General features: G+C 47.0%; 1 protein-coding gene across 4 annotated transcripts in view; it reads left to right on the forward strand.

Moving 5' to 3' along the window:
* The window catches only part of ABHD3 (abhydrolase domain containing 3, phospholipase), an 84,553-nt gene that overhangs the window by 22,729 nt on the left and 34,200 nt on the right, over window positions 1–27,624 (forward strand). For 3 of the 4 annotated variants that reach the window (XM_073550854.1, XM_073550855.1, XM_073550852.1), the window contains one exon: window positions 26,525–26,707. The exons of the other annotated variant lie outside the window; for it this stretch is intronic. In XM_073550854.1, the coding sequence (XP_073406955.1) occupies window positions 26,525–26,707 (183 nt within the window). The remainder of the gene's footprint in view (window positions 1–26,524; window positions 26,708–27,624) is intronic. 4 annotated transcript variants of the gene reach the window in all.

Here is a 27,624-nt window from a genome sequence, read left to right on the forward strand (position 1 = left end):
GAGAAGGTGGAGTGATAAGCCTTCTGTATCCAATTCCTTTTCGACATATCCTCTCTCTCACACCAACCAAGTGCGTCTCAAGTAAACATATCAACGAAGCCCTCTGGTCTCGAACATACTGCAGGACAGTCGCCCTCCTCATCCTATCAGCCAAGCCTCTTACATTCCAGCTCAGAACTTTAATCTGAACAATGTTATCAAATTCTATGTAAAACCTGTGCGTTTAAAATGCTAACTATCCCCCTGAATAAAATCCTTGAGGGGTTTAGTTTCCAAAATGGGGTCACTTGTTGGGGCTTGCTGCTGTTCGGTGCCTTAGGGCAGGGTTCCCCAACTCCAGTCCTCAAGGCCCACCAACAGATCATGTTTTCAGGATTTCCTTAGTCTTGCTCAGGTGATAATTGCATCACTTGTACAATACAAGGGAAATCCTGAAAACATGACCTGTTGGTGGGCCTTGAGAACTGGAGTTGGGGAACCCTGCCTTAGGGGCCCTGTAAAAGCAACATGGCGCCCACAATGTATTTCAGTCAAATTTATGTTCCAAAATTCAAATTGTTGCTCCTTCCAAGTCTGCCGTTTGTCCAAGTAGAGGTTTCTGACCACATGTAAGTTATCAGCGCGCTCATAAGAAATTAGGTAACAAATTGTATGCTCCATTTTCTTGTTTTATTCCTTGTAAAAATGAAAAAATTGGGCTAAAGCAACATTTTAGGGTAAAAAATTACAATTTATTTATTTTTCATTTGACTTTGCATTAACTATTGTATAGGATCTGAAGGGTTAAAAAAATTCCTGACAGCAGTTTTGAAGTATGAGGGGTTCAGGTTTTAAAATAGTATCCCTTTGGGGAGATTCCAAGAGACAGGCCTGCCAAGTCCACTTAACCCTTTCATGACATGTGTCGTATATATGCAGTGTATGTCGTGTTTCTCCCATTGATGCACACTCCGTGATGAGACCCCATCTTTTCCAGCACATGACAGCTGATTTCATCAGCAACAATTTCCTATTATTGCACCCGCCATTTTCTTCCCGGAAGAAGACGCCGACGGCTGTGGGACATCACTGGGGATGCAGGAGGGTCCAGAGACACTGGAGGTACTGGGGGGACTCCATTTCTCTCTCCTCTGATGTGCTAGATCACATCAGAGTGGACAGAAATTACACGGGAAATTGGACTTTTTTTTTCCCGGTCGCCGTTATTGCGTGTATAACGGTAATGGCAATATTGGGGTGGGTAAAAACCAACCCGAATCTCTGGTAGCTGAGACCCCGGAAAATTTCCAATACTGGGAGGCGCTATACACTTATTTCTCAGCGTCATTACAAAGCGGCACTAGGTACCCTCAAGTGTTGCCATTAAAAGGCGTATCGGCGTTCCTTAAGGGGTTAACAACCACCTTGGATGCAATATGTTTCCGTTATGCCATTGCACTTGTTATCCTTTCGCTAGAGAATTCAATATAAACTTATCACTCTCACCCACAAAGTCTTCCACAATTCTGCACCACCCTACATCTCCATCCTCATCTCAGTCTACCACCCTACCTGTTTTCTCCATTCCGCTAATGACCTAAGACTAATATCTATAATATCACCAGAGATGTGTCCTTCTGTCCGATGTATCCAGCGCATGCCAGGACATTGGTTGGAGCAGCAGCTGTTTCATTGGTGGGGGGAGGAGAGAAAGAGAGAGCATGCTATCGAGAGAGACTCTTCCATTTTAGTGAAGTACTAAAATACCCCTTCAACAGTGCGCACGCGCCGGGCATAGTCGCAGCATGAGCTGCCATTTTAATCAACAGTGAAATAAATTGCTGTTGAATTAATTTTATTCTCCCAGCCAGCATTTGTTTTAGTCACAGGGGTGGCGCCAGTTCCATCACCGCTCTGAGTACACAGCGCGGCCGCTATAACCACATCCTTGGCCCTGACTGACAACTGCCATGAATGTAGAGCAAGTGTCAGGACCGGCCAGGGATGCAGTTACAGCGCCGCTTTGTATACACAGAGCAGAGACTGAACCAGCGGCGTCCATGCCCCCATGAGTGAAACCGAATGCTGGCGGGAATAAAGTTCATTTTCTCCCTGCTGCATTCAGTTGTGTGCAGGTGCTGGGCAGCATAATAATGCTGTTAATCTCCAGATTAACTGCATATCTGCAGGTTAACAGTGTTATTTCTGGTGACAGGTTCCCTTTAATAAAGCATAAAAATGTACCGATAAAAATGCTTGTAGGGAGGAGGGCCCCCGCAGAGTGTCCGGGCCGGAACCAAGGGGATCGCCATCTAGGTTCCTAAGGGAACTGTACCCGGGGAATGGAGGAGGAAGGTGGACGGCTGAGAGTGTCAGGACAGCAAGGGGAGGGGCGAGTATAAAAGTGGCAGGGAGCGCGCAAGGGAATCAGCAGAACGGCAGACACGTAGCAAGAGACTGTGGGGGCGTGAGAGAGCCAGAGTGACAAACAGTGAACAGAGAGGAGACCAGCAACAGAGGGGAGATTTACAGTGGCCTTCGGGGAGGAGGCGCCGATCTTACCGGCAAGAGACTCGCTTCGCTCCAAGTCCGGGGTCACGACCTGCCCACGGTCGTCCGCGACCGTTGCCGCTGTGCTCCAGCCCGTTGCGGCCTGTCCGCTGCCTCTCGCTGCGGCTGCTTCTTCGTTCCGGCCCGCGGTTGCGGCCTGCCCGCTGCCGCCCGCGGACGCTGCCGCCCCGCTTCAGCCCGCGGCTGCGGCCTGTCCATCGCCGCCAGCGGTTGCCGTCGCCCTGCTGCGGTCAGCAGTTGGGGCCTGCTCCTCACCAACAGACAACAACAGAGAGACTCTTTGCCCAGCCCCAGGGCGTGCACGTGGCCTACCAACCGCCACTCCTGGTAACTGCGACACACCCCTGCTTGGGGACTGGAGTCTCCCTGAACCCGCTAACGAGCAAAACCCAGCTGTCTTTACAGGGGGTTACCTCATCAAAGGACTCACCCAGGGCCTGTTGTGCCCCAAACCCTCCTGGGCGCTGGGGTGCCCGAAGACTACGCCAGATCTTCAGCAGCTGGGCCCAGCGGCTGCGACGCCAAAGCAGCTTTATCAGAGACGCCGAGGCACGTCAGGATGGATAAGTGACACTATAGGAAATAAGGACCCGTAGTCGGCCATATTGCGGCCCTATAGTAACCGGCTTTTGCCAGGTTATTCGTGTTCTCTTTAAAAGTGTTTGGTTGTACTGAGTCCCTGCGAGGACAATTATTATTTTGTTTTGGTTGCTTAGTATAGCCCTAGCGGCTTCAATTTATAAAAGTTACTTCTCAAAGTACAACTCAGTCTCGCATATCATCACTGCATCCTGTGTACCTGCTATTACCTACATTTGGCGTAGTTGGCAGGATGCAGTCTCCGAGCGCGGACAACGATGCCCCAGACCAGGGGCGTTATCAACAGATAATGATGGCCCCCATTCCAGCATTTCCTTGGGGGCTATGCTGAGCAACCTGCCTAGGTTTTCCGGCTCCAATACCATACTATGGAGCTGGACAGAGCGAATTGTTATGAATGAGTCACCGTAGGAGGCAAAAACAGAAATACAAGCTAAGTCCAGAAAACCAGAGAAGTTGGCAACTATCAGATTGCAGACCCCTGAACCTATCAACACAACTAGCAGTAGCCGTGGGGGGTTCCTACGATGCCCTAGACCCCTCGATCACAGCCGGAGAATTAAATAGGCCTAAAGAAAGAAAGGGGAAATCTAAACTGCCCCAGAGCAGACCCCAAAGCAATAGGCAGCCCCCAACATATAATGACGGTGAAGCAAGATGAAAACACTAACACAGACAGAAAGATAGACTGAGCAAAGCCGGGGCCCAAAACTACCTAGATAGGAAAGGACAGGAAGGCTGCTGTCTGCAATCTGCCAAAACCCTATCAAAGACAAAAGCCAACAAGTTGATATGAAAAAGACCCTGAAGCAGCTAGGCTTCAAAAACTAAATCAGCACTCAGGTATTTTCAGAAGACAGAGCTAAAGGAATTCAGCACACCCCAGCAGGGAATGGCAGAAATCCAGAAAAACAAAGCAAAACAAAGTCAAAGCACAAATGCAAAAAGCCGAGCAGCAAACTTAGCTTTAGAGGAGCAGGAATTCAGACTGGTCTCCAAGGATCCCACAGAGAAATCACCCGCAGGGCAGAAGGGCGTCGGCAGCCTTATATCCAGTCAGTAACTCCACTCAGCCAGTCATCATCATCAGCCTCAGGTGTTTGATAATCAGGCTCACTACCTTTCTTTACCAGAAGAGGGAGTTCCTCGGGCCTCAGTAGTGAAGGGGAAAATGAACTCACAACAGCGAATGCAGCGACTCTTTCGGATGCACCCGATGACTCCTGACCTGGAAGCCGAAGTAGCTCTCATGGCATTAGATGGGGAGGCTCGGAATTCAGTAATGTTGAGGCCCCTGGGATACCGCAGTAGAGTTTTACAGATTTTAGAACAGACCCATGGGGACCCAACCAACGTGGGAGAGTTAAGGACCCGGTTGTTCAGTCAGATGCAGGGGGAGACCATCACCCAGTATATGAATGTCCTCCAAGAGTTACACACGGCCATCGAAAGGAAGGACGGCGTAGGGGTAGGACCTATTGACATTACACTACGCGATCTGTTGGTGACTGGACTGCGGGACCCGTTAATAAAGCAGGCATTACGGGAGCAGGTCAGAATGAACCCACGTATGGACTTTTCAGAGGTGGGAAGTCAAGCACGCGCTCGAGAGCAGGAGTAGGGAATGGCGGCCCCCGTGGGGAAGGTCCGGAGTGTGGAGGCTTCCGTGAACGCAGTTGAGGAGCCTCAATGGGTAGAGGACATGAAACAAGAGTGAAAAGAAGGACTGAGTCCGGGACTGGACGGCCTAGTTTCAATCCCGGTCCCTGGTTGCCCCGCTCCACCTGGGGCGGTCGGTCGTCGCAGACCCGGTGCTTTGAGTGCGGGGAGCCGGGCCACTTCGCCCGAGAGTGTCCGCAACGTGGGAGATACCCACCCCGGGGGCCATTAAACTAGAGGGCTCCAGGCTGGGGGGACGCCGCTCGGAGCCAGAAACCACGATTAGGGGTGGTGGAAGTCCCGAAGATTTGGTCGCAAAGTATCCGGTGGTATGGGCAGAAGTCGAGGGCCGTGCCGTCCGTTGCCTAGTGGACACGGGGTCACAAGTAACAACTATGCCTGCAACTTAGAATCATAGAATCATAGAATTGTAGAGTTGGAAGGGACCTCCTGGGCCATCTGGTCCAACCCCCTGCTCAAAGCAGGATTTGCTAAATCATCCCAGTCAGATGTCTGTCCAGCCTCTGTTTGAAGACTTCCATTGAAGGAGAACTCACCACTTCTCGTGGCAGCCTGTTCCACTCATTGATCACTCTAACTGTCAAAAAGTTTTTTCTAATATCTAATCTGTGTCTCCTCCCATTCAGTTTCATCCCATTGCTTCTAGTCTTTCCTTGTGCAAATGAGAATAAAGTTGATCCTTCTACAATGTGACAGCCCTTTAGATATTTGTAGACAGCTATTAAGTCTCCTCTCAGTCTTCTCTTTTGCAAACTAAACATTCCCAAATCCTGCAACCTTTCCTCATAAGACAGGGTTTGCAGACCGGTCACCATTCTGGTCGCTCTTCTCTGAACTTGCTTCAGTTTGTTGATGTCTTTTTTAAAATGTGGTGCCCAAAACTGGACACAATATTCCAGATGAGGTCTGACCAAAGAGGAGTAGAGGGCAATAATGACTTCACGTGATCTAGACTGTATGCTTCTGTTAATACATCCTAGAATTGCATTTGCCTTTTTTGCTGCTGCATCACACTGTTGACTCATATTCAGTCTGTGATCTATTAGTATACCCAAGTCTTTTTCACATGTGCTGTCACTTAGCCCTATTCCTCCCATTCTATATATGCTTTTTTCATTTTTATTGCCCAGATGTAGTACTTTGCATTTCTCCCTGTTAAAAACTATTCTGTTAGTTGCTGCCCACTTCTCCACTTATTTCCGGCAGAATTTCCTTGAGGCAGCGAGACCCCAGTGGGGGCCCATGATCAGACTGGTAGCCGCCAATCAACTACTGGTCCCTGTTGCCTGGGTGGTGTGGGTACAGGTGACTCTGTGCGGAAAAGCCCTCGGCCGCAGAGGAGTGGTTCTGACCCAAGGGGAAACCGATAAGCAGCATCCAGTCATTCTGGGCATGAACATACTGCGGGAGTTCGGCAGTCTGCTCCTCAATGATCCCACGCACGAGATCCTGAAGCAGTGGGGTTCCCGCACAGCCCAAGGACAGGTATTCCAGCAGTTGGTGCGGGAAGCGCGAGTACATCAAGACTGCCGGGAGGGCGAGGCTCTGGGCAAAGTCATCGCGTCAGCGGCTCCCCTGCTTGTACTACCCCCTGGGCAGACGGTGATGGCCCTGCCAATTCGAGCATCGATACCCTTGGAGGGCGGTAGAGATGCAGGTGGAGCCATGCTACTCGGAGCGCTTGCCTCCTGGCATACTGGTGGCTCGCTCCCTGACCACAGTGCAGAAGGGGACCGTCCTGGTGCGCTGCATCAACCTTGAAGACCAAGACATTGTCCTGAAGCCCCGGACTGAACTGGCCAAACTAGTAAGGCCTATGGAAGAAGTGCTGCCGGCCCCTGGGGTCCAATTGAGAGTGCAATCCGAGGATCCTTGGGCAGTGACTATCCGGACTCTACAAGCTGCCGAGATCTCAACTCAGGAGAAGGGTCAAAACATCCTGGAACAAATGCGGGCCGAACTCTCTGGTCTAACTTCAGCCCAGCTTTCTCAGATAAAAACACTGCTCGGACAGTACCACAAGGTATTTGCTAGTCACGAGGAAGATTTTGGATGTACCACCGCCATCACCCATGGAATTCCCACGGCAGTAGCGGCCCCCTTCCACGAACGATATCGGCAGATTCCTCCACAGCTCTACCAAGAGGTGAAAACTTTACTGGCTCAATTGCTACGAAAGGGAGTTATCCGAGAAAGCCAAAGCCCCTGGGCAGCTCCCATCGTGTTGGTCCGCAAAAAGGATGGCACTCTACGGTTCTGCGTGGACTATCGAAAGCTGAATGCCTGTACCATCAAAGACTCGTACCCACTACCCCGTATAGAAGAATCCTTGTCCGCCTTGGGGAAAGCGACGTACTTTTAAACTTTGTACCTGGCCAGTGGGTACTGGCAGGTGCCCATGTCAGAAGAAGACAGGGCTAAGACGGCGATCATACTTCCCATGGGACTATTTGAGTTCATTCGGATGCCGTTCGGACTGGCCAACACCCCGGGAACCTTTCAGCGGTTGATGGAGCGGTGTCTGGGGATCTCAATTTCGAGGCCACGTTAATATACCTATACGATATCATCATCTATGCTGCCACGTTTGAGGACCACCTGAGGCGGTTGGGGCAGGTACTCGGCTGGCTGCAAAAGTACGGGTTGAAGGTAAAACCTCAGAAATGCCACCTATTTTGCACCCAGATCGAATATTTGGGGCATACCGTCTCGGCGGAAGGTGTAAGACCGTCCCAAGAAAAGGTTGCTGTCATCCAGGGGTAACCTACCCCCGAGACGATAAAAGACGTGCGGGCCTTCCTGGGGTTGGCCGGATACTACCGTCGTTTGCTTGTCGAGCCCGAGCCCTGCACGACCTGCTGAAAGGGGCTCCCGCTGGGGCAAATGGATGGAAAATCCAGTGGCAACAACCCCAAGAAGAGGCCTTCCAAGACCTTAAAGCTGCACTCTCGGGTGCCCCGGTGTTAGCTCATGCGGATTTCTTGCAACCGTTCATCCTGCACACTGACAGGAGTCTCTACGGGCTAGGGGCTGTGTTGTCACAGGTTCAAGATGGCCGGAAGAGAGTGATCGCGTATGGAAGCCGCTGACTTCATGATTCCGAGCGCAACCCTGACAATTACAGCTCCTTCAAGCTCAAGCTCCTCGCAGTAGTGTGGGCCATGACGGAGCAGTTCGCAGAGTACCTGGCAGGCTCCGAAGTGGTGGTGCGGACCGACAATAACCCGCTGGCCCATTTGGAGAACGCCAAACTGGGGGCTCAGGAACAAAGGTGGGTGGCCCGAATGGCTAAATTCAACTATAAGATCATCTATAAAAGAGGGGCCGAAAATGTACATGCTGACGCCCTCTCCAGGATCCGACATACAACTCCAGGGAAGGGTCGAGACGACGAACTGGAAGGGGAAGAGATACCGTTCGCCCTCACCGCCGCCGTGCTCACGGCTGCCACCCAGAAAGTACTCCCCTCGGAAACCCTAAGGGGCATGCTGGAGCAATCCCGTGATAAATGGATCCAACAGCAGCAAGAAGACGAAGAAATTGGACCCCTCCGGCAATGGGTAGCTGCTGGCAAACTGCCCACTGACTCCCAAAGACAGACTTTGACTCAGGATATGTCGCTGATGTTACAACAATGGGAAAGGCTGGTTATCAGAAATGGACTATTGTATCGTAAAACAACATCACGGACAACATCTATGAGGATTTGGCAGGTAGTTGCGCCCGGAGCCCAACTCAACGAACTGGCTCGAGAAGCCCACGAAAAAGGGGCTCATTTCGGAGCTCAAAAGACCTTGCAATGGTTGCAGCAGATAATTTACCATCCACGCTTGCATGCTGTTGTGGACGAGACTTGCCGGGCCTGCCGCCTATGCGAATTAGCCAAACCGCCCGCAAAGCGCGCCCCAGTACAAACAATAGTGACCTCAGCGCCCCTCGAGCTTCTGACGGTGGATTACCTGACCATTGGTCCCGCGTTCCAGGTGTATGAACATTGCCTCGTCATGGTAGACCATTTCACCAAGTTCGCTGTGGTCACTCCCACTCGAGACCAAACCGCAGAGTCGGCCGCCTCTGCAATTCGTAGAAACTTCATACAAGTGTACGGCTGCCCTCAACGTATACATTCCGACCAAGGAGCCTGTTTTTTGGGAAAAATTATGGAGGAGCTACACCGTCTCTACGCTATTGACAAATCCCGGACCACGCCATACCACCCGCAGGGAAACAGGGCCTGCGAACGATTTAATCGGACATTAATCCAAATGTTGCGTACTCTGGAGAGTGACAAGAAGGCCCGTTGGCCCGAATATGTCCCTGAACTAGTATGGTTTTATAACAACCGGGTGCACCGAGTTACCGGCTATACCCCCTTACCCCCTACTCCCTGCTATTCGGACGAGAAGGCAAAGGGATCACGGAGGTAGAGTTGGACCCAGAGGAGCCCCAGCCCTGGACCGGTGTATCATCATGGGTACGAAATCACCGACACCAGCTGCAAACTCTCCATCAAATTGTTCATACCAAACTCCAAGACTTAGAACACCCAGGAAGGAATCTATCTCCACCTCCCAACCTCCAAATCGGAGATCGAGTACTCGTACTAGACCAACGCACCCAGAACAAATTAGAGCCACGCTGGGAAGAGAGTCCCTACCGAGTTCTACGCAGCATAAATCCTGAAGGACCTGTATACGAAATACGACCCGAGAAAGACAGAATACTGCCCACTCGCATTGTGCACCGTAATATGTTACGCCCATGTACTTCCACCGACCCGGTACAACCTGAACCTACTCCTCAGGTCTCTGAACCATTGCCAGTGGTCTGCCAGAAGACTTCCCCACAATATCCATGGGCTCTCCACTCGATGACAACTCAACTGACCCAATTAGCCTGCCCGAACAAGCTAGTCCACCACCCCAGAAGACTCCACCCTAGTCGAACTTATACGCTCCGAGCGGTCAACGGCTGGCAAACCACCCGAATGATATGAACAGGACCAGTTCATATGGCAACAAAAACTGACATCTCCGCAGACCAACCCAAGTGTACTAAGGCCCTTGCCCGAGGACTGGCGAGCATACAGGATGGGGGAGTGTAGGGAGGAGGGCCCCCGCAGGGCGTCCGGGCTGGAACCAAGGGGACCGCCATCTAGGTTCCTAAGGGAACTGTACCCGGGGAACGGAGGAGGAAGATGGACGGCTGAGAGTGACAAGGGGAGGGGCGAGTATAAAAGGGGCAGGGAACGCGCAAGGGAGTCGGTTAGCAGAACGGCAGACACGTAGCAAGAGACTGTGGGGGCGTGAGAGAGCCAGAGCGACAAACAGTGACCAGAGAGGAGACCAGCAACAAAGGGGAGATTTACAGTGGCCTTCGGGGAGGAGTCGCCGAGCTTACCGGCAAGAGACTCGCTTCGCTCCAATCCGGGGTCACGACCTGCCCACGGTCATTCGCGGCCGTTGCCGCTGTGCTCCAGCCCGTTGCAGCCTGTCCTCTGCCTCTCGCGGCGGCTGCCGCTTCACTCCGGCCTGCGGTTGCGGCCTGTCCATCGCCGCCTGCGGCTGCCATCGCCCCGCTGCGGTCGGTATTTGGGGCCTGCTCCTCGCCAACAGAGAGACTCTTTGCCCAGCCCCAGGGCGTGCACGTGGCCTACCAACCGCCACTCCTGGTAACTGCGACACACCCCTGCTTGGGAACTGGAGTCTCCCTGAACCCGCTAACGAGCGGAACCCCGCTGTCTTTACAGGGGGTTACCTCGTCAAAGGACTCACCCAGGGCCTGTTGTGCCCCAACCCCTCCTGGGCGCTGGGGCGCCCGAAGACTACGCCAGATCTTCAGCAGCTGGGCCCAGTGGCTGCGTCGCCAAAGCAGCTTCATCAGAGACGGATAAGTGACACTATAGGAAATAAGGACCCGTAGTCGGCCATACCGCAGCCCTATAGTAACCGGCCTTTGCCGGGTTATTCGTGTTCTCTTTAATAGTGTTCGGTTGTACTGAGTCCCTGCTAGTTCAATTGTTGTTATTTTGTTTTGGTTGCTTAGTATAGCCCTAGCGGCTTCAATTTATAAAAGTTACTTCTCAAAGTACAACTCAGTCTCGCGTCTCGTCACTGCATCCTGTGTACCTGCTATTACATACATGCTCACCACCCGGATATAGATCGGGTTTAATAGCTAGTTCTCTACAATCCAAACCACCCACTCCAGGATTTCTCTCGTGTTGCACAAGTTTTATGGAATGCTCTACCCCAGAAAATGTGGTTCGTTCCCAGTATCCAATTTTAATCATGCCCTAAAATACATTTCTTTAGACTAGCCTATCACCTTACCTCACTACGCTAACAATCCCCTGTTTTTTCTTCCATGCACTCAGTAACCCTTTATATCTGTACTGTACAGATTCTGCACGGTGACTGGGTCATACAGCGCTCTTTGATTGCCCCTATTTATTATATCGATGGCTGGATCTTAGTCAAAGCACTTTAGTTTTACCTTTCGTGTCTCCCCTATTTCCTCATAGATTGTCATCTTATGAGCACGGCCCTCACTCCTCTTGGTATGCGTTGAACTATGTGTTATTCGATAATGTCTTATCTTGTGTGTACATGCCCCCTCTGAATTGTAACATGCTGCAGAATATATTGGTGCTATAAAATTGTTATTACTATATTAATCTGCTCTCAAAAATAATATTACATTTAGAAGCACCGTATGTGTGATTTCCCATGTAGGTTATTTCAGTGATCACCATTTCTATCTCATGTAAGCAGTTACCCAGCTACTTCCATTATAGCAGTGTGTACAGTGGCATTACCTGCTGGGTGATCACACCTTTTGGTGACATGAACCTCTCATAAACCATTGCCTTACTAATGTCTCTATTAATGCAGTGGCCGATGAGACTGTCATACTTGGTATTTTCTATTACATCATAAAGTGACTAGTTTGTTTCTCTGTAATACAACTGAAAATTGTCTTTTATGACCATTGCTGTTGGGGCAGTTGAGGTACATAAAGATTGATGTAGTACTGTAGGAAAACACAAACTTTGTTTTGCAATATTTACTATTTGTCAATAACTTTTATCATACTATATAAATTTCATTCCGCAGTAGAGATGAGCAAACTCAAAAGTTCAGGGTTCGTACCATACAGTTAGTGTCCGGCGCTAAACTCGGATCAGTGACTTCACCCGAAAGTCCGTTACAATGTTCGGAGGAAGTTGAGAGTTTTCCGGGTCCCCATTGTTTTCAATGGACTTCGGGTTCTGGTTCAAGGGTACAGTTCTGGTACCTGAACTGAACTTTGGAATATAGTTTGGGTCGAGTAGCAGAACCTGAATTTCGACAGGTCCACTCATCCCTATCAGGCAGCACATCCCATCACATTGCAGCTGCTCAGGTGACAAGAGCTATGTTTATTAAAGGGAACCTGTCAGTAGGATCAACCCTCTTAGGCCATCTATATGGGCATGTAGGTCATAGGAATCTGAATAAAATGATACCTTGATATCTGCGATCCGATGTCTTTCTCCCAAGAAATCCGTGTTTTTCTTAATATGTAAATGAGCTGAAAAGATATCTGAGCTGGATATAGAACTCACTGAGAATCTGCCTCCAGAGATTATTAGATACCAAATCAACCCAAAGGGAGCAAATACCATATATCACATATATTAGTATTTATGTACTGTATATATACTAAAAAAAATTTTTTTAAATAAGTGATGTATGGTAGCTAATGGAGAGAATGGTGGATGGTACTAAACTGACGAAAGAACCCCTGATGAAGGATCTTTTGTATCCGAAACGTGCGTTGGGGCTGTGCTGTACTTGGACCGGTGGACCTCTCAGGTATAGCCTCCATTTGCCAATCCCTATTTAACTATTTGGTCACTCCTTACACATTTTTACACCTCATTGTGCGCTCTTTTTGCCCTGATTCAGACTCCCTTTGCACCTGTGATTTGTGGAAACCCCCCTTTTTTATATCTCAAATTGCTACATTTGAATTATATGTTATTTGCACTTTGCACATTATCACTTAATTTACATATATATTTGTGAGTCAGTCTCACTGTTTTATAAATTGTGTGCTACTGAAATATTTTTTGACGGTTATGTTCTGTGTGTTTTTATTTTAGTTTCCATCATTTTTTTACCTTCTTTTTTGTATATCTTTGTAGCACTTATTTTTATCCCTGTCTCACATTATAATATACACATATAACTATATATTTTCATATGAATTGGGCACTATAATTATATATGAATTATTTATTTTGTGTGCCACTTTTTATTTTATTTATTTTATATATATTGGCTCATAGGATTGGCTTATAGTTTTTATACATATAATTTATGATATTACACATGCATTAAATACAATAGATTTACTACTATACGTATTCATTTTTTATGCATGTGGACTCATATATATATATATATATATATATATATATATATATATATCTTTATTGTTTGGTCTGCCGTGTTGTTTTTAAACTTGATATTTACCAACAATTATTTGAATTATTATATTAATCCAAGTACATGCACGTTCTATTTTTAGTATTACTGTGTACCAATTATGTCTAAATAAAGGTCATATTTTTTACATATTTTATCTTGTACTTTTTAGTATTTTTTTTTTATATATATTCAGTTTATTTATTGGCCTTTTTCTTGGACCGTAAATTCAAGTTGCTCTTTTTTCGGTGTTTCCTCAAGAGATTATTGTAAATTACAGGGGCCATTATCAGTGTGAGACATGTAATGACGGACAGTTTGCTCACCTGAGCTACATATCTCACACTGGTAACTCAGTGCACCCATGGTGTGTCCAGGAACTTAGAACACTTTTACACTTCCTTAATTTGCATAATGAGCACTTTGCCATGTCTTGACAGCGCCTGATCTCAGTCAGCGTCTCGGCATCTCTGCAGTCACAATGCTAGAGCCAAACCGCACTCACATAGTGTCATGGCTGGCTCTCATCGCTGCCTTCTGTCTGCAGTATCAGAACCTAACGGCTCCCACAGCCAAGAGCCAGCGAGGCGAGCACACACTGACAGCACACAGCAGGGCTCCCGCAGTGTCAGTGTGCTCTCTCATCGCTGACTTTATTCTTTTAAGACAGCCCCTTTTTTCTTAATTGTATGCTTTTCATTACAAAGGGTACCAACAAAAATATAATTTCCTTATCATTTCTCACATGCACAGGTATAAAAATGTTTACTAATCATCTCTAGTGTACATTAATAAAGATTGATACAGGAAATAGGAACTGATCACTGGCAGCTTTATGTCTGCACAGAGAGGTGGCCATATGCTTGGAGTAAGAATCACTCGGATCATGCTTTGTATTCTGCCATCACTTGTATAATAAATAATTAAATACATTTTATTACATTTACCGTAATAATCTAACCAGTCCAAGCGATAGACTTTTAGTACTTTGTGCCACTCCCCTCACCCCCTCCCGGTCTGCAGACAAATAAAAGGATATAGAAATATTAGATTTTGCTCTAAACGTTTAGTTACTTTTTAATGAGAAAAACAGAAAATGTCAGTTGTAATCTGTTAATATAGAGTATGACCGTGCAATACATGTCCATGATATTTTAAGGTCTGAATTAGGATAGTTAAAGGGGTTGTCATGGATTCACATATTTATTATCTATCCATGGACTGGTCATCAATATAATGAAAATATGATCAAATTGATCAGTGGGATCTGACACCCCAGTACCCCCACCAATCATGTTATCATCTCTGATAATTGCCTGATATAAGCAATGTTGGGGCTACACCCAACCTTCCCAGCCATTATTTAGAGGCTGCTCCTGGGTACCGCAGCTTATCTCCGATATCAGGTGGTTTAAAAATCAGTGTCAACTTTCATTTATAGTAGGAGGAGCAGAACTGATACTAAAAGAGGTTGTCCATTTTCTCCAGCTAGTGCAGCTTTCTGAATACACTGACCAGCACTTTTGTCCATATGAATGTAATGTGGTGCGAGGCAGTAGTCGTGGGCGAGGTGCTTGCCTCTTACGCCCCGACATGTTACATGAAGTTGGGGCTATGGCCGGTTGTATGGACTTGTGCTGTGAAGGTGCTCGCCCGTGCAGGCAGTATGTAACCGTTGACGCTGGTTTGCCAGGACCAGATGTTTCTCAGTTCAATGAGGGAGACCTTCAATAAGGGCGACCACCATTCAAAAATAAATGTTTTGCTGATCAGGAACTTGGTAGGGATTATATACAGGAGATAGCGGTTACACAACATCGTAAACATTTTCTTCACAACTTGGAACATTTACCACATGGATACCTTCCTCTTTACTTGTCCTCTGTATTCCCTATTCCTCACTATTACACCACACATAGCTCTACATTACAGTCCTTCTTTGCAAGAGTCCTTCACTCAACCCGCAGGTCCTCATCTTCTTTCTCCTTAGGGGAACTATGTTGCCAGTATGGCCGGTACTTATCTTCCACCCAGGGCACTGTATTCGTCTCGCGTACTCAGTCCTGTCTAGGCCCGTTACTTTCAGAGTTATAAACTAAGCCTTACTGCTAAACATCCTTTCCCATGACCCTTCTCTAGAGACTAACTCTGTCTCTCAGTCACTTTTCCTCTTTACTGCTCCGGATCACACTATCTCTTTCTCTCAGACTCCTCTCTGTTGTGAATTCTCTCTCTGGCTTCCCTCTGGTGATTACTGAAGATAGTGGAGCTGGTCAGATTGAGAGTTCTTTTTCTTGGCTCCCTCTGGTGGTTACTGGAGGTAGTGGAGCTGATCTGATTGACAGAGGCTTGCCACCTGATAATGAGGAAGACGATTGGAGATCTGGGGTTTCTGATTGGGATTTAAGACAGCTGACTCCCTCTATCCACGCTGGTGATTTTCTTCTTGTGCCTCCTGAGGTCTGATGTCTCCTGCTCTTTCCCTGCATGTTAAGCTAAGTGGTTCATTTGCTGTTTTGTTTATCTCTGCTTTGTGTGAGTCAGCTAGCTCCAGCTGGGGCTGTGCTGAATCACCGCCCATATGTTACTGCATGTGCCAGTTTGTTTTGTCCCCTTTTATATTGGTCTCTTTTTGCTTTGCTTTCAGAATATACCAGAGTTCTGATTAGTGGGGGCGAAGTCGTGCGACTTCAGTGTTTTTGTGCATCAGACGTGTTGGACTTTTTTGCAGGGTTTTTTGCGCGATTGCAGAGTGTCTTTCATTTCCTGTCCTGTCTAGTCAGTGTGGGTCCCATCGTTTGCTCAGTCTATTTTTCTGCCTGCGTTTGTGTTTTCATCTTGTCTCACCGACAATATATGTTTGGGGGCTATCTATTCCTTTGGGGTCTGCTCCGGGGCAGTTTAGATTTCCCCTTTCTTGCTTTAGGCTTAGTTAGCTCTCCGGCTGTGCCGAGGCATCTAGGATCATCGTAGGTACGCTGCACGGCTACTGCTAGTTGTGTGGACAGGATCAGGGGTCTGCATCCGCTTAGTTACCAACCTTTCTGGTTTTCTGTGGCTTAGCCTGGGGCTGCTATCCTCCTCGGTGACCCATTCATAACACCTCTCACTTTAGAGAGATCTAAGAATGCAACACTGCTTACATTGCACCTTAGGTCCTTTCTCTATGCACTCTGGATCCTATCTGCCTCTGTGATAGGAACTGTCTCTCATTCCTTCACCTTAGCCATTCCCACTCTTGGCTAGTCCCAACCATTAACTCTTGCTATCCTTATTGTCAGCAATTCACAATACTAAAGCATACAAAAGCATACAAAACCGCTGAGTCTGTTCTAGGTCACAGACTCCAGCGGAGCAGACACGGTATTAAAAGTCACAGGAGTAGCCTTAGACGTCAGGACTACTCCGTCTAGACCTACCGTGAAGTAAGTTGCGTGGCGTCGCAACTGCGAACGCCCAGCAGGACTGCCACCGCAGCGCGGCATGAACTAAGCCGCAAGGAAAGCACCGCTAACACGCAAGCGCGATGCAGGACGCTAGCCGCTGGCAAAGATGAAGCTTGAGCTAGCTGGCGCTAATACTGGCTGATGCCCAAACACTCACACAGAAGTATTATCAGAGGGAAGGGGTTCTTAATAAGTCAGTCACCAGTCCAAGCATCCATCACCATACACACAGCAGCAGTATGAAAATACTAGCGCATGGCGGAACGGCCATGCGCACTTTTTATAGCGTACGGGACCTGCCGGAAATCTCCAGGTCTCCAAAAGGAGCCAATAGGATCCGGAGCGGGACCTGAGCACCTGACTCCCGAACTCCAATGGGAGCTCGTCCCGTGAGCATGCTCAGATGACGGAACAAAGGACAGCCTGTGGAGCTAGATGTGAGAATCTGGATTACTGCCTAGGCATGGTAGAAACCAGATTCCTAACATAGTCAGCCTGATTAGCAGTCACAAGGGCAAAATTCTGTCTTTGCTCTTATTTTATTGTTTCTGCTCCCCTGAATACTCCCTGTTAATAATCCCCCATATGGTTTCAATCATATGCGCCTTTATATTTAATACACCCGGAATGCTTATTTTTATGGTGTTTATAATCTATCTTCTAATAATCTTTTTATTTTTATATAGCGCTAACATATTCCGCAGCGCTTTACAGTTTTTGCACACATTTTCATCACTGTCCCCGATGGGGCTCACAATCTAAATTCCCTATCAGTATGTCTTTAGAATGTGGGAGGAAACCGGAGTGCCCGGAGGAAACCCACGCAAACACGGGGAGAACATACAAACTCCTTGCAGATGTCCTTGGTGGGATTCGAACCCAGGACTAACCACTGCTAACCACTGCGAACCCAGCTAACCACTGAGCCACCGGTGTTTACACAGAGGCGTTGCTCAGCGGATTCTCTCAGGAAATGTTTTTAGGCTGATCGGCAAAATAACACCCTGACTAAGGCCCCTTGGTTAAAAAAAAAACAAAAGTCCTTATGTCTAGAACCATATGGCAGATTTTTAAGAAAACATAAAACAGAATACTCAGGCCGCAGGTGCAGCAAGAGTAAAATAAGAAAAATTGTCCACTTTTGACTTGGTGACAGGTCTTGTACTAAAGCTGCACCTGCAACTGTGCACCTGTTTGTTGGAGCCCCAGAGATATGGCTTGATCAGCTGATTGGGGCCCATCATTTACCGATTTCAACAAGCTGTCCGCTCTGCTGTTATGCTGTCATTTTATTTAGTCTTCCAGGTTGTTGCTCGGGTACAAATTGTCAGAACGTTTGTATGAATAACTGGACTCATGATTTATCGCCTGATTTTATTCCGATCCTAATGTCCAGATAAAGCCTCTGATTAAACTGCAGGTATAATTACAAATGACAGACAGATATGGCCCTGCAGGTTGTGACTTCTGTGACCACATCCAGGTTAACTATCTTTTTTTACCCTGTTAAATGAAGATTTAATCACTTGCTGACCTTGGGTTTACCCTCTCTCTCTGTTTTAATCCACAATCTGTTTTTCTTGCCTCCAATATTTAAGGTTTATCATGCGAGAAGTGTTATTGTAGTTATGCATTTTTTATTTTTCCGCAGTTCTATGATTATATTTATTGACTTAAATCCCTAAATGATGTCTGAAACCTCCATAGAGAATATTCCATAACTAAGCACAGGATGTGATTTCAGAAATGCCATTTACAATATAAAACTTGTGTAATTTTAGATCTATCATTCTATATATTCTATTTGGTTGCTTGTTTTTTGTTTGCTTTATGTTAAACAAAACCATCAGAAATTAGAGCTATCCTAGACTTTCTGGAAGTCCATCAACTAAAGGTGGTCATACATGCAATCATGGCTGAAAGTTTTCTCTTCTCCTTCTGTTCTCCGTGCTTAGTGTGGTACACACACAGATAAACAATGCAAAGATTGAGCTAACTTCTCTCCTTTTTATCTGGTCTCAGGTGTGATTTCCATGTTGCCCACACCTGTTACTTGCCACTGGTGAATTTGAATGAGCATCACATCCTAGAAACAAAGTTGTTTACCCACAATTTTGGAAAGTTGCTAACAATTTTTTCCGGCACATTTTGGGGGTTTTGTATGAAGTTATGTCTAATTTGCCCTTTTTTTCTCAGTTTTTTTTTTCTGTTGTTCCAAAAGCACACAAAGTAAATAAACACGTGTGTAGCAAAACATGTTTAATTGCAATAATTTTCTGGAATAATTTCAAGGGTGCTGTGGTGTAATGACCACTGTGTCCACGAGGGGGCGCTGTGTGGATGTCCCAAGAGTGTGAGTGGTTGAAGAGCCATTATGTATCTCAAGGTGGGTGACCTTGAGATAGAGACATATGTATGTTTATGAATGCTATTGTAAAGTATATATGTCTGTGTGAAGGACCTGTGGTGAGGTCATAGTCATGTGACCCGGTGGGCGTGGCTATGGACCATATAATGTGGCCAGGTTAGGTCACATGGAGTGAATGCTGGGACCTGATTGGTCCAGTTTTTGGAAGGTCCCGTGAGGAGAAGGATCTCCTCACTAACAGCAGCCTGTGGAGCGGCTGTGTGTGTAATGGCGGCCAGTATCTGAGAGTCCCTGAGGAGTGAGTGGACTTCTGCGGCCTGGAGAAACAGCCATATGGGAACCCTGACGTGGGTGAGATAACCCTGGGGCTAAATAGCCTGTATAATGGACGCTCTCCTGTAATGCTGTGTATATTGCTGCTGGAGGTTTATGAAGGATAAATAAACCTCATAGACTATGATTTGTTGGAAAATCCTGTGCCGGATGTGTTTTTCGATCGCTGCAAGCGAGAACCCCTTACTTACATGACAGCGCTACCTCACATATGGTGGAGAAAGCAAAGGGCAATATTGTAGCCTTGTTGCTAGGGGCAACGGAAAAGGACTGTAGATTCGGTTGCTGGGGGCAACGCTGAGCCAGGAGGGCTGACGGTCTTAAAGCCATGTGATGTGCTGACAGGAGTCAGTGGCAAAGACTTATAGGATACCTCTGCGGTAGAGAGGTCCGAGAACCTGCGCGGCCAGCAGGTGCCGGTCGGGAAAGAAGGGAAAAAAAAAAAAAAAGTGTTTTACTGACCTGGGTCAGTGGTAAAGACTGTGTTCCTGGAGGGTTCAGTGAGCAAGGTCCTGGAGGGTCAGTGTTGGGAAGAGCCCTGGAGCACATGGTAGGACCTTGGACCTGGTGAGGCTTAAGTGTTGGGCAGTCTCAGGCCGAGACGGATGTCCTGAATAGCACCCGCTGAGCCCCTGGACCTGGTGAGGCCGGTGTGTTGGGAGACCCTGGGAGGAGGGTCGGCTCCCTGAATAGCACCCGGTGTGCCCTGTGTGGTGGACGGTCTCAGGCGGAGACGGTACGTCCTGAGTGGCACACGAACAGGACATGTGAGAGACTGTGCATGTGTTTTTTTTTTTTTTTTTTTTCTTTTCCTCTGCAAAACCTGAAGGTGCTTGCTGTGGCTCAGTGGGGTCACGAAGGTCTCGCAGCACAGGGACCTGGTGTTTTCTTTAAGGGATCTGCCCTGGGAGCATTGGTAGCAGACGCTGTCTGTCTACACCATCCTGCTGCAGCTTTATTGCATGTGACTAAGCGGATACAGCAGTTGTGGCTTTACACAACTATTAAGGGTGAGTACCCTGTATTATTGCTGCATAACCCATTATACCTGCACTGGTAAGGCCCTATGGGCGCACTTTTGTGGCTTTTTTATCTTTGAGGGTGACAAGCGGCTTCCAGTAACCCGGCGGGGTTACGAAGGTGACAAGCGGCTTCCGGTGGATCGGCGGGTCCATGAAGATGGCGCAGCAGGAGCTGCAGTGACACCAGCCGCTGTGTATGTGTGTGAACCGCAGTCGGAGGTGCCGGTGATCAGTGACAGCAGGAGCTGTGGTGGTGCCAGCAAAGACTTGTGTGGTATCGTTAAAAGACAAACTGTACTGTGTGAACTGTGGCCTAAGAGGTTCTGCAGGACGGACATGGGGAAATCCCAAAAGGGGGCGGTGACCCAAAAGGGGGCGGTGACCCAAATTGGAGTGGTAACCCAAAAAGGGGTGGAGTCCCAAAAGGGGGCGGTGACCTAAATTGGAGTGGTAACCCAAAAAGGGGTGGAGTTCCAAAAGGGGGCGGTGACCAAAATTGGGGTGGCAACCCAAAGCGGGGTGGTGGTCCAGAAAGGGGCCAAGTGTGAAGAAGTGACAGCACTGGGTGACTCAGTAGGTATGTCTGGAGTACCGCAGTGTATGTGCAGGTCTTTTTCAGAATGTGGAATATCCTTTCCAGGTAGTAATGATGGGCCACAGATGTGTACAGTGATGCTGCACCGGGAAGGAGCCTTTGGTCGGCTGGACTCAGAGAGTCAGGTGACTCTGACAGGAACTCCTCTCGTTTTCTCTCTGACCGAGAAAAACGTCAGGGTTCACTGTAAACACGGGGTCACAGTGAACTACGCAGTAGACACAGTAGTGTTTGAGGGGACCAAAGGTGGTGAGTGCCAAGGTAGAGGGATACCACGGGACTTAGTCTATGCCTGGGAGAGGGGCCGGGACTTTCTTTTGTTTGATGACATTTGGTCGGATGATGGAGATGCTTCGACTGTGGGGCCAGCGGACACTGAGACAGTGACGGCTCCTGACAGGGACAGGTCAGAGGTAGAACTGACCAGAGGAAGAAGTACATCTGCCCAACTGACGGACCTGACGTCTCGTGATAAGACAGATGGTGGGCTGGGAGATGAGACTACTGGACTAGACACATTGGTGCTGGACGGTAACTGGAGGGTTCACTCGACTGGGGTGACTGACCCAGTGGTACCCTTTAACGATATAATTAAAGAGGTAGTGGTGCGACACGTGATGGACAAAAGAGAACAAGATCGTGAGATACAGCTGATAAAGGAGACTGTAACAGAACATGTCGAACGGGAAAGAGTCCTAAGGCAAGCAGCTGAGCACAGAGTGGATGGGCTGGAGAAGGAAGTCTCTGAGCTCAGAGGTCACCTGTCAGCATGTAAAACCATGAACAAGACCCTGTTGGAAGATATGGAGGTGCTCAGAGAGGCCCAAGAGAAGCATCAACAGGAGATTCTCAGGAGAGAGGATGAGCGTCGCTACCTGGCAGAGGAGAAAGATAAAGTTCTGCAAGAACTCAGTGGAGTAGTAAAAGGTCTTCTGCAGGAGAAGTGGAGGGGCGAAGACGTACAGCGGCCTTGCCCGACTGATAGCAAGGCAGAACTGCCAAAGCCCATCTTGGAAAAGGGTCCTGAAGACTGTAAATCTCAGGAAGATGGTGAGCCAAGAGCTGCACAAGACAGTCATCCGGTCATGACAGATATCTTGAGGGAAGTGTCCGTGGGGAACCCAGAGCCATCTGTCCAGGATGAGAGCAAGTCCACGACCTTCAAGGTTGTAATTGATGTACCAGAAGACATGCAAGAAGCCTGTGCTGAGGAAGGTGTGCATGAGGCTTTCAAAGAGGCGGTCAAAGCGTGTAAGGTGCACTGGGCACCTGAGACTCGGCAGTTGGTGATAGTATCAGCTAGGGAAAACACATCAAACCGAGTAGCTGTCCTGAAAGAGATGCATTTGCAGTGTCTACGTGTCAAACAATTGGTTAGGCGGAGTAATATGAAGGCTGCTCGACGCCTAGAGATAGCAAGAGAGGCTATGGATCGGTTGGGTTTGAGGAAAGATGTGGTTCCGGTACCCAAAGCTCTGATTGGGAGAATCATTGGAAGGTCCGGGAAGGTGATGCAGGACCTTGTGAATGTCTCCGGTGTGGTGAGGGTGAGGATCCCTCCTGATGACGAAGACCAGGTGTCTGGTGAAGTGGGAAGGATTCCCATGATGGTGGTTGGCTCCATGGAAAGCCTGAGGAACTTTCAATTGCTCTTGGAGTATAGAGTGGGGTACCTGCAAGAGATTGAACAGTTGAAGCTGGACCGCCAGCGGATTAATAAAGAAGTGCGGAATACCAGGTGGCGGCCGCCTTCATACCAAGATGTAAGGACCCCAGGGGTACCGCCAAGAAGTGACATGGCAGATGGCCGAAGAATGTCAGCGAGTGGCAATTCGACAGACCGTACGAGGTTGAAGGGCTGTAGTTCCTGTGAGACGTTGACTGAGTCAGACTCGTGCCAGACAGCAGGATCGACTAAGACTTATGACCGCACCAACCGAGAGAGACGGTCAATGAGAGAAAGATCAGGTGACAAGGGGCACTGTAACAGTGTGGTGACTAAACAGTGTCTGATGATGCAGACAGGCCGTGACTGGAGGGTCAAAGACAATGACCGGTATTATGACCGCTGGGGGCGGGGGAGGCCTAATGTAGAGATGAGGCCGTATGACAAATGGAGACAGTTCTCTCGACCTGTGGGGCAAGGTGCAATACGTGCCCGGTCTCGAGACCCTGGTGTGATGTTGTGTGTTCAACCCCACAAGTTTGAACATAGGGGGGAGGTATGTGGTGTAATGACCACTGTGTCCACGAGGGGGCGCTGTGTGGATGTCCCAAGAGTGTGAGTGGTTGAAGAGCCATTATGTATCTCAAGGTGGGTGACCTTGAGATAGAGACATATGTATGTTTATGAATGCTATTGTAAAGTATATATGTCTGTGTGAAGGACCTGTGGTGAGGTCATAGTCATGTGACCCGGTGGGCGTGGCTATGGACCATATAATGTGGCCAGGTTAGGTCACATGGAGTGAATGCTGGGACCTGATTGGTCCAGTTTTTGGAAGGTCCCGTGAGGAGAAGGATCTCCTCACTAACAGCAGCCTGTGGAGCGGCTGTGTGTGTAATGGCGGCCAGTATCTGAGAGTCCCTGAGGAGTGAGTGGACTTCTGCGGCCTGGAGAAACAGCCATATGGGAACCCTGACGTGGGTGAGATAACCCTGGGGCTAAATAGCCTGTATAATGGACGCTCTCCTGTAATGCTGTGTATATTGCTGCTGGAGGTTTATGAAGGATAAATAAACCTCATAGACTATGATTTGTTGGAAAATCCTGTGCCGGATGTGTTTTTCGATCGCTGCAAGCGAGAACCCCTTACTTACATGACAGCGCTACCTCACAGTGCCAACACTTTCGGTCATAACTGAATAAGACCTTATTCAGACAGCCATTTTTCATATACATGTTTTAGCCGTAGTTTTAACTGATAGAACAAGTACCCACTATAGTCTATGGGGCTATCCACAAATCCACTTTTTTTTTGCGACCATGTGACTGCAAAAAATCACAGAGGCAAGTTGTTTTTATTATCGCCCATACAAGTCTATGGGTCCAAGAAAATCATGTACAAAACATGGATGACATCTTTGTGCCGTCCATGTGCTGTCCATGATTAAAATTGGATTGTATAGAAGAAGCTTTGTCATTTATTTATGTATTCATACGTGAAAATCACTGATGGTAAAAACTGACACACGGATCAAACACTGATGAAAATCGGATCCAAAACAAGGAAACCAATTTTTTGCATACATGTTTCTGTGATATTTGAAGATCTCATTGATTGGTGATAAATTGCTGTAGGTTAGGCCAAGTGCTGTACTCCGCTATCTAAATCAGTCCCCCGACTCTGAATGATGCTGCAGTATACATCGCCGATTCATACAAATGGGGGACATGGGACCTCCATTCTTATAATGGGGGGGCCAAGCAATGGGATTCATAGCATCACTATTTGCTTATGAGAAGCCACTTTATGCTGTTTCATTTGTATATTCCACTTAGGGGTGGGGGGTTATGACCAAACACATCTTCTGTAAAGTGATGCAGAAGATGGAGGCTGCACATTCATAACTGATAATGAATAAATAATAGCCAGGAATCAGAGTTGGCACTGGGACGTGCTCTCCATGGATAGACTGCATGCTGAGGACTAAGCTTGGTAAATGTCCACATGAATCATTTATTAGTTGTGTGACGCAGCAGAAGATATATACAACTGTATCGGGAATAATATCAGCTTCTTATACACATAAAGGCAATCTCTTACATAAGTACAAAAAATGCCCCCATTATTTGTGCAGCAAGTAACAGAGTCCTGGGTATACCTAAATGCATAAAACTGTCCAGAAACGCTATATGTGATGCCGCAGTTTATAAGGAATCTGGCAGCAAGTTTTTGATGTGTAATCTGAGAGCAGCATGATTTAGAAAGCAAACTTGAAGATGGAAGAGGATGTAAAACCTCCGAGAATCCAATATACAAGAGGAGACCAGATGCGGTATGAATGCGGTTTTATTTGTCAACGCGTTTCGAGGTAATCCTACCTTCTTCATCAGGACAAACCACAAGGATCATTGTGGTTCCCGTTGAAGAGGTAGTATTACCTCGAAACGCATAGACAAATAAAACCGCATCCATACCGCATCTGGTCTCCTTTTGTATATTGGATTCTCGGCGGTTTTACATCCACTTTCATCTTCAAGTTTGCTTACTATCTGTTTGGTGGATCTGCACCAGCCATCTTTGCTTACAAGCAAACAAAGGGGTTGTGAGCAAATCCCGTTTTACTGTTTCTTTTGTAATCCTGAAAAAAACCTTATTGCGCTTATTGTCATTCCAGTTTTTATCTACACACCAGCATGATTTAGATTCAGAGACCCTGATTCCAGGGATGTGTCACTTGCTCAGCAGCTTGCTGTTGTTTCAATACAATCAGTGTTTTATCAGCAGCAGATTATCACTCCAGAGGACTAGGTGCCTCATGCCAGGCAGTCCAGCTAATCTAAGCAACCCCACCTCTGATTGGCAGCTTGCTGACAATGCACAGTGTACACGGAATGCTGCCAATGAGTGGTGTGGGCGGGGTTATACACAGCTCTGCATTCATAGCACTGCCTCCTCTAGAGCAGAGGAAAAAAAAGGAAGGCAGAATGAGCAATTGTAAGTACATAGTGCTGTATAATATGATGATTTAAATATATTAAGAGGATAAAAACTGTGATGGGAGACCTTCTTTAAAGGGAAGACTGTACCTTTATGTATTTCTAAAAAAAAGTTTAAAAAGGCCTGATATTGAATGTTTTAAGACGTGTAATATTAGGAACAGAATCCGATACAGTGGTGAAAATAAGTACGGTATTTGATATACTGCTAATTTTGCAAGTTTTCCCACCTACAAAGAATGGAGAGGTCTGTAATTTTTATGGTAGGTACACTTCACCTGTCAGAGACAGGATCTAAACATAAAAAATCCAGAAAATCGCATTGTATGATTTTTATATAATTAATTTGCATTTTACTGCATGAAATTAGTATGTGATACAATAGATAAACAGAACTTCATATTTGGTTCAGAAACCTTTGTTTGGAATTACAGAGGTCAGATTTTTCCTGACCAAGTTTGCACACACTGCGGCAGGGATTATGGCCCACTCCTCAGTACAGACCTTCTCCAGATCTTTTAGTTTCGGGGCTGTCACTGGGCAACATTGAGTTTCAGCTCAAAATTGACAGTGTATCAAACACTTATTTTCCCCTCTGTTTGTCACAAGCCCGAAATAAACCTGTTCAGTTTCTCTGGTCACTTTTCTTATTTCTCTGCCCTGTTGGACACGCTCTGACGTTTCCTTCTGAGATTACTCATAAGCAGCCTTTTGTGGGCTAGAATCTATGTAGTTATCATTACAGCTTCTGTGCAGAAATCTAATTAAAGTGTACATTTTCTATTGTGCCTTACAGCGAGCTTATTAGAACAGCAGATGGAGGGCAGATTTCACTGGACTGGTTTAGTAATGATGATAATACACTTTACCCTGATGCCGGCACAAGGCCTACAATCCTTTTACTGCCTGGCCTCACAGGAACAAGTCGGGAATCCTATATTCTTCATATGATTAAGCACAGCGAAGCGCTTGGATACAGGTAATGCTCAATAATGCAGACTGCAACCTGGTAAATGAACTAGACGGCCATTGTCCATCCGATGAGTCTGGGGCTCCTACCTTACACATGGCAGCCATTATGTTTGCTGCTTTCCGAGAAGCCAAATAAAATATTCTTCACTATTTCTTCCTAAATCCCTTAATATTCAGAGGTCTAACTAACCTGAGAAAGAACAGAAGGGAGGTTGACATATAGAAGATTGCTTTCTTATGTCTCAATGAACTAGATCAATCTACACATGGACCAGAAATCACATCATGCACCACCCTGATCTGTTTTTTTTTGGCTCAGAAATGGCAATTAAACTCATTGGGTAAATACAGAAAATAGATGCCATGTGGTGACCATCCATTTAGCACCCAATTTTAACAGATCTATTGTAATTATTAAGATATGATACCGTGTTTGGAATATGATTTTTTAATTGATGATATAAAAAGATTGGTGAAACATGACAACTAGACCCATCCTTAGGCTTAGATGAGGCTGATCTTCACAGTATGAGTCCAGACCGGATTCGGGTCTCTTCCCCACAACGGACCATATCGCTTTTCATCACTGCTTTGTCCACATAATGCAAGTGTTCATATTATAATACGGTGTCAGCAGCATTTTCTGCTATGGTTAGTTCAACGTCATTAGGAAAATAAATCTTTCTATTTCCGTTTATGTCTGAATTTGTTCCCATGTCCAAAGTTCACCAAAGTTTTGTTTCTGGCCACATTTACCGTGCATAGAGTTATATTAAAAGAGGTTCCTTTATTAAGTAAAACAGGGAATACAATTTGGCGTAATAAACATTTCACCCACGCAGCAGATGGTGCAGTGCTGCTTTCAACTTTGCATTTCTTCTGGCGCCATCACAAGATTAAGCACTGAATCATGGCAGTAAAATA

This window comes from Dendrobates tinctorius, unplaced genomic scaffold (assembly GCF_039654945.1).
Source record: "Dendrobates tinctorius isolate UK_male_01 unplaced genomic scaffold, ASM3965494v1 ptg000171l, whole genome shotgun sequence".
Classification (NCBI taxonomy): domain Eukaryota; kingdom Metazoa; phylum Chordata; class Amphibia; order Anura; family Dendrobatidae; genus Dendrobates; species Dendrobates tinctorius.